This window comes from Mustela nivalis (genome assembly GCF_964662115.1).
Source record: "Mustela nivalis genome assembly, chromosome: 5".
NCBI lineage: Eukaryota > Metazoa > Chordata > Mammalia > Carnivora > Mustelidae > Mustela > Mustela nivalis.
The window spans coordinates 135,412,921-135,420,423 of NC_139024.1; the positions used below are offsets into that span (position 1 = coordinate 135,412,921).

The 7,503-nt window shown below is 51.1% G+C and overlaps 1 protein-coding gene across 2 annotated transcripts in view; it reads right to left on the reverse strand.

The window, feature by feature from the left end:
• SLC22A23 (solute carrier family 22 member 23) overlaps positions 1-7,079 on the reverse strand; it is a 172,130-nt gene extending 165,051 nt beyond the window's left edge. The window contains exon 1 of one of the 2 annotated variants that reach the window (XM_082730877.1): positions 5,856-7,079. In XM_082730877.1, the coding sequence (XP_082587003.1) occupies positions 5,856-6,521 (666 nt within the window). In that variant the 5' untranslated portion in view covers positions 6,522-7,079. The remainder of the gene's footprint in view (positions 1-5,855) is intronic. The other variant, XM_082730878.1, reaches the window with a different exon arrangement.
• Between the last annotated feature and the right edge of the window lie 424 nt (positions 7,080-7,503).

Here is a 7,503-nt window from a genome sequence, read left to right on the forward strand (position 1 = left end):
CCAGTAGACGCCAAGCTGGCTCCAGCTCACGGCTGGTTTGTGGCAATGCCAGGACAGACATTCAGAAAGCCTATCGTGGTTTTAAATGACATCAGCTTTTGACTCAATTCTACTTTGGACTGAAGGCCAAAATGAATGGAGACCTGCAAAAAATGCTATGGACAAAAGAGGAAGAAGAGGGGGGAAAAAAAAAAAGGAGGGGAGAAACGAGAGATTTTGCAGCCAGCTCAGAACAAGAGGATGCGGGAAAGATGAGCCCCACAGCATGGTTGGGGGGGGGTGTGGGCTCCCAAACGATGACAAGGGCTGCTTAACAACCCTTGAGCTTCTGGTCTCCCCACTGGCGCCACTGCCAAATGCAGTGTTTAGGACGCTGCTAGGGGCAAGTCAAAGCCTGCAAGAAATGCTGGGTATATCCAGGCCCTAATATTTATTTCTCTTTCTAGCAATTCATCCTACTAGCTTAATCAAAGCAAAATGGGTATCTACAACACCAAATGACAAAGGTTCCAAGATGAAAAAAAAAATAGGAGAAAGTATGGGTCTTTTTCTAATATTCCGGGATTATGGAAGCCCTAAATCTAATGCAAAACCCAGAAACCCTAACAGAGAAGAGTAATTTGACTCCATAGAAACCCAAAGTTTCTGCATAACAAACACACCATAAATAAAACAAAAAGACAAACAGGGAGCCAGGGGAAAACATTTACAAGACATCCCGAGAGTTAATTTACTTTCTGCTTTAAGAACTTGGGCAGGACTTTTTGCGTACTGCTCCCCGCAAATCCACACACAGGCAAAGGACCTGAGGAGGGCAGCTCAAAGGAAAGGAAACAAATGGCTCCAAAACTGTCAGAGACATTTCTAACTAGAGGAATGCGAAGTACAACAACCACCCCCAAGTACACCTCACAGATCAAACTGGAGACACTTCAAAGTGGGTTAAGTCCTTGGTCAGCGAGGGTATGGGGAACAGCACCTCCAGCATGAGAGGCGGAAGTGGAAATTGGTAAGCGCTCCAGAGAGAGCACTTATCAACATTTATCAAAATACAAATTGTAGCCTACTTTGACCCTCCACTTTTAAGAATTTCATGCATGCCAGAATTTCATTATATATTATATAAGAGCAAAGACTGGAAACAACCTCAGTGCTCCCTGAGTAGGTGACTAATTAAATAAATTATGGCTTACTGGTGCAGTGGAATACTACGCAGACATAGTATTACAGGTGCAAAATGAGGGGCTCTCTCACTGGGGATAGGCACCCATACCAATATTGGTGGAAACAGGCATAGAACAATGTATGTGTTATGTCATTGTTTGTGAGAGACAAATATATAAATGAAAATATAGACTATTTCTAGAAGGATACAGAAGAAACTGGTAACCATGGTTGCTTCTGCAGAGGGAAACTGGAGGCAGAGATGGCAGGCAATGTTACTTTCACTGTTTTCTGTACCATGTGCATGCATTATCTATTAGTCAATTTCTAAAAATAGAGATGCATAAAGATGTTCACTGTTGTATTGTCTACACTAGACAAAATAAATCAACCACCCCTGGGATGACCTGACATTGGGTTATTTTTAAAATATTACTATTGCAATGAGATTGTAATTATTTTTAATCCTAATTAAATTGTACTGAATCACTTTAAATACTTCTAGACTTGAGCCCCAGAAAAAGAATACAAATTACTTCCCAGGATATTTAAACAACTCTCAGATGTACTTACAGGATGAAAGCCAGCAATCTTTGAGAATCATGGCGAATAGAAGAAGTATCAGAAGACTGGGGACAAACATCCCAAATTTTACGTACAGAAAATGAATGGAGCTTAGAAAGTTTAGCAGTGACATTGATTTTTGGCAGCATTCCAAGGAAGTGGTGAGCATTGGAAACCAAGGAGGAGTCACTCAGAACAATAGAGGATAATGCTGCAAATTATTAAGAGGATTATTTTAAAGTCAGCAATATTGTGTGTGTGTGTGTGTGTGTGTGTTTTAAACCTTGTGTAAAATCTTTGACAGTCTGAGCTGCCAGGGGTTGCTGGTATGGGACAGGGAGACATGTCCGGCCTCAGTTCTCCCAGAGCTGACCCCTAGTGACTCAGAACTTTGTCAGATTTGTTTCGGGAAGGCATGGCTGGGAGATAAAATGCAGAGCTCTGAAGGTCACTGGGAAGTTGAATGCAGGGCTCAAGGTACACAGCACCTGGCCCACTCATGTAGGTGTTAACTGAATATCCAAGATAATGCTCAGTGTTAGAACTGGCCTTGGATTATTCAACATTAATAAAAGGAAGTAACATAATAAAAGGAAACATTTGGAAAACTTTACAGGGTTGTACAAAAGAAAGGTGAGATCTTTATTATTATTTTGAAGGCACTGAAAATTCTGGAACAAAACCAAAGACCAAGGCACAAAATAAAAATAAACAGATCCTAACACGTGACATCTAACAACCTAAAGTATTACAAAGAAACCTAAATTGTGTGCCATGTCATGGAAGCCTAGCCTGGGAAATCCTTGACAAGGTAATCCCACAAAGATTTGGGGACGGTGGTCTCAAGATAGAAACTTGTCACGTCTACTGAAAGCCTTCAGCTGCAGGATCCGTTCGTGGAAGCACGCTGTCCATCCATGCTCCCTTTTGATTAGGACACACAGGGCGAGCCAGGCTGCTCTCTGAGTGTCATGTTTAAGAGGCACACATGCCAAGTGCAGCCATCAGGACGGCAAATTTTGTCATGTGTGGAATGGCTTTAGTAGCTAGAGATTTTTTTAGCTGGGAAAGAAACTTGGGTCTTGGGTATGCTCCGCTATCCGAACACATATTATATAAAGGAAAAAGAACCCTTCAGAGGAGCAATGCCATACAAATGGGCGTGAGATGACCTGAGTTCTATCCACCCTGAAACATGCTTGTCTGCAAGGAAGAGCAACTACCTGGAGAGCTGCCACGCCAGTGGGGCCCTCCCTTCCCATCCTGGAAGGGGGACCCATGTTGGGGATATTGATCAGGAGAGGAGACAGGCTTGTCAGCCTGAAGATCCCTTGTAACTACAATAACCTAGGATTCTAATGGGCTTGGCAGTTTCACATGTGTAGGTACAATTACAGCCTATACGCGATAATTGTGTACTACATATATCCCCATTAATAATGCATATTTAGAATAGGATGTATGTATAATACAATATACATTCATAATAAAATATGTATGTATAATATAATACAATAGAACACAATATATGCCTGACCGTTTTTCTGTATCCCCTCCCCACCTAACACTTAGGGATAGGTCAGGGTGCTTATTGGAGGGGCACATACAGGCTGAGGGAAATCTAATGACAGAGACATTGTGTGAGGTTATTTTCAAATGGCTAGATTGTGGTTTGGAGTGGGGAAAGAGGGTATAAAATGCAACTTGTCAGACTCCGAACTTGGATCCACTGAGGGAAGGTGACATCGTCAACTTCGGCTCTTACAAGCAGAGCAGAGAGGCACCTGACTGCTTCAATCGCGCACCCATCACAGTAGCCCGTCCGCATTTGTGTATCTGATACAGTAGCCAGTGGACACAGGCAGCTGAAGCTGGAAGTCGGCCTTAGTATATGCCAAATGTGCTTAAAGGGCTCTTGAAGCCTTTTGTTATGGAACAGAACACTGTAGAAGGACAGTCCTTTCTTTAGATCTTATTTGTGCGTAAAAATCAATATGTCCTTTCTAGTCTTTATCTTAGGAGAGAATGTGTCTCTAACTATTCCCCCGAGGTCTTCAGCTCCCAGTCTTGCCCTGTCAGCTACAGGTAACGACGACATAGCTCTGAAGCAGCCCCAAAGCAGAGGGCACACATTACTGCCATCTTTGACCCTCCTGAGTGCTAATTTAGAAAAATTGGCCAGCTCTCCACTGTGCCTTTAAAGCCTGTTTTCAAGGACTATTTTAGTCCTCTCATCCCACCATCCGGCAGCATGTGAATAGCTGTTCCTGGGTCCCCACCACTAGGATAATGATGCTCTATCCCACCTCCAAACTTTCAAGTTCCCCTCCCCTCTGACCCTGGGACACAGCGCCCTCTAAACACAGCTGCTTTCATCTCTATTATTCCTCCTCTACTTTAAAAAGGGGTTTAAAGTATTTGAAAATGTCACCAAATCCTTACTTGCAGGGAAATACAAAGGGTGTTAAAATAGTCACTCCAGTCATTGTTCTCAATTTTTCCATGCTGGTAACAAAAAACAAACAAACAAACAAACAAACAAAAAACAAATGTTGCCCCGCCTGGATGGGAAACAGAGTCACAGCAACACATTTGGAGAGGAGAGGTGCTGTGCTGGGGCTGAGGGGTGTCAAGGTGAACCAAGCCTGAAGGATCTTCCCCATCAACAGCTAATGCCGTCAGTTCCCACAGGACAGATCATTTCTTGCCAGGTTGGTACAAGATTAAAACAATGATTATGATGATGTAAGAGTTTCATCTTACACATCCCTGAGCTACAACTGTTTACTAACACTCATTTGGGGGAGAAAGCACATGCATTGTCACATTTCAGTCTCACCTTTAAACAAAGCATTTAAAACTGAGCCCATGTGAAGTGTGTAAGCCTGACGACTCACAGACCTGTACCCCCGGGGGCTAAAACATCATATGTTAATAAAAAATTTAAAAATTAAAAAAAAAAAAAAACTGCACCCAGAACTGCCCAGAAGGGGGTGGTGGTGGTGGTGGGAGGTCTACACTTACTTTGAAATGCAAATTAGTAATTTAAAATACAGAAGAGACAAAAAACACAAATTGCTTAACAAATGCCTCTTATATGAAAAAATCAGAAAATATAGACATCTTAGGGATTAATTTTTCTGACATTGCCTAGTCTCCATTTTTCTACCAGCCACCCATCTCCTCTCAAAAAACACGGCTGCTCCATTTCACACAATGCAATGCATCTGTGAGAGGGGCTCCTCAGGACTCTGAGCAAGGCGGTTGCTCAGCGAAAGCTTCCCAGGGTCTCACTGCTTCAGACAAAAGTAGCTGCTGTGTGAGAGCAGTGGTGGTCCGGGAATACAAAACAAATTCTTAGTTCCCGTCCTATACTCTAGAGATATTACTGAAGTCCCAAGAAAACACCCAAGTGGCAAAATCCAAAGTCAAAAATACCAGTCTTTGGAGAGGAATGAGCACAATGAGGAGGGAAAGGGAAATGTGCAAAAGCTCTTTGCTTCTGTGGCTCTAACTTGGGTTCCATAGTTAGCTTTAGTCTGTTTCCAAACCCAGCACGGGATGACTGAGATCTGCCAGAAAGAAGAACATGTGGGGCTATGCCATTAGTCTCGTGGTAGCTATTTCTTTGTGGGGGACCAATAGCCCGGCAGAAGATTAGAAACGAGGTCCTGGCTCCAGCCATCAGACCCTGAATGAGGCGAGTCTTCCAGAGCTGGCTGGCTGCCAGGTCAGCAGCCTTACATTTCTCAAGGGCCACCCCTGCCTGAATGAGGGTGACAGCTGGAAGAGTAGGGGAAGGGAGCTCAAGTCATTGGGGGTGAGGGGCTCTCTTTCCAAACGTGCACTCGGGCAGGAGTTTGCGTGCAAACTAGGAAAGGCTATGGAGTCCCTCCTTAGGTTCGGGAGGCAGTTTCCCCGAGGAAGGCAAAGAAAAGCCCCCGCTTCACAAGCAAATGCATCTCCTCTGGGGGACAGAGGATCAAGTCGATGCCAGATCCACGTACACACAGGAGAGCATCGCTTTAAGGGACCTCGGTCTGCACGGAGGGAGACCTAGGGAAGGGAGGAGATCCAGGAGTGAAAGGCTCAGGAGGACACGGGGCCGTGGCGGGCGCAGCCCTTACCTTGCTGACCACGTTTTGGACGAGGCCTGTGCGGATGCCGTAGTCCCACGCGTGGCAGTCGCAGTTGGAGGCGTTGTCCCCCTTGTCCGGAGGGGACGGCAGGGGTGGCGTGTCACCCCCGTCCCCGCCGCTGCCGTTGCTAAGGTTGCCCGCGGCTTCCCAGGAGGCAGTGGAGAAGGGGGTGGTCGGGGGGCTGGTCCAGTTGGCCAAGTCGCCGGCGTCCCACCGGCCCGTGGCGGTGACCCCCGCCAGCTCCGCGCCTTTGCCGGCCCCGCGGCACCAGAAGTTCGGCTGGTCCAGGAGGAAAGAGTCCGAAAACTGGCTGAAGCCGATGAACAGCGCCGGGATCCAGGTGAGCAGCACGAGGGTCTTCTGGTAGCCCCCGCCCAGGCCCCCGAGAAAGGGCAGCACCGACCCGTCGTAGTCCAGCAACAGGAGGCTCGGGGCCGCCGCCGCCGAGCTGCAGCCCGGGTGCGGGCCGCCAGCGGCGGGATGCGGGGCGGGCAGAGGCTGAATCTCCCCGCCACCGCCGCCGGGGACCGCGCGTCCCCCGAGGGGCGCCGAGGCCGCCGCGTCCCCGGGCGGCAGGGAGCCGTTCTCCTCGGCCGGGGACGGCTGCCGCCCGGGCCCGCCGCCCGCTGCCTCGCGCCGCCGGTCTATGGCCATGGCCCGGGCCCACGGCGCCCGCAGAGGCGCATAGAAGCGCAGCGGAGGCTCCCGCGGGCGCCCCGGGCACAGCGCGCCGGGCCGGGCGCCCGCAGCGGCCGCAGCCGCGGAGGAGAGTCCCGCGGCTCTAGAGAGAGCGCTCGGCCGCCCCGGGTGCTTCAGTCCGCCCCCATGTCACCGGCCCGGACCCGCGCCCCGGGCGCTGCGGCCCCGCTCGGGCGCCGGGCAGAGGGCGGGCAGAGGCCGGCCCGGGCCCTCAGCCGCCGCCGCTCATCGGCTCCTTGGCCCGGGCGCCGGCGGCCGAGCCCGCCGCTCTCCGCTGCTCCGCGCCGGCAGCAGGAGGAGGAGCGGGCGCCGCGCCTAAGCCGGGCGGTTCGGAGCCCTGCGGACAGCTGTGCGGGCGGCGCGGACGGCTGTGCGGGTAGCGTCCGCTTGTCCCCGGGAGCCCGGGAGGTATTTATCTGGCCTCGGGCGCCTCCCGGAAGCCGCGAGCTCGGATCCCAGCCTGCCGAGCCGACCGCGCTCTCCGGATCCGGAGCCGGCCTCCCTCCTCCTCCTCCTCCTCCTCCCCTGTCCCCCGGCCCGCCCCCTCTCCCCCCGCGGAGGTGGAGGTAAGCGCGGCACCTGCTGCGCCCGGCTCCTGTGCGCGAGCGCCCCCTCCAGCCGCGACGCGCTGCCGCAGCCGCCGCGGCGGGATCCACGGGAGGGGGCGGGGAAACGGGACACCCCGTGCCTGCCTGGCTGGAGGATCCCCTGTTTGTTCCCCCTCCCCGCCGGGCGAGGCGGGGGAGGAGCAGGAGCGCGGAGCAGCGGGCGCAAGTGGGCTGGGGGTCCCGGAGGAGTCGGCTTGCGCGCGGAGCGTGCGAACTGGGTCGTCTTCGAGGCTTGGCTCCCGAGCCGCAAGGGATTTCCACCCACCCCCGTGCGCGGGGTCTCGGTGACCTCTGCTTGCTTCAGAGGTGCCCACTACCCGCTCTCCACA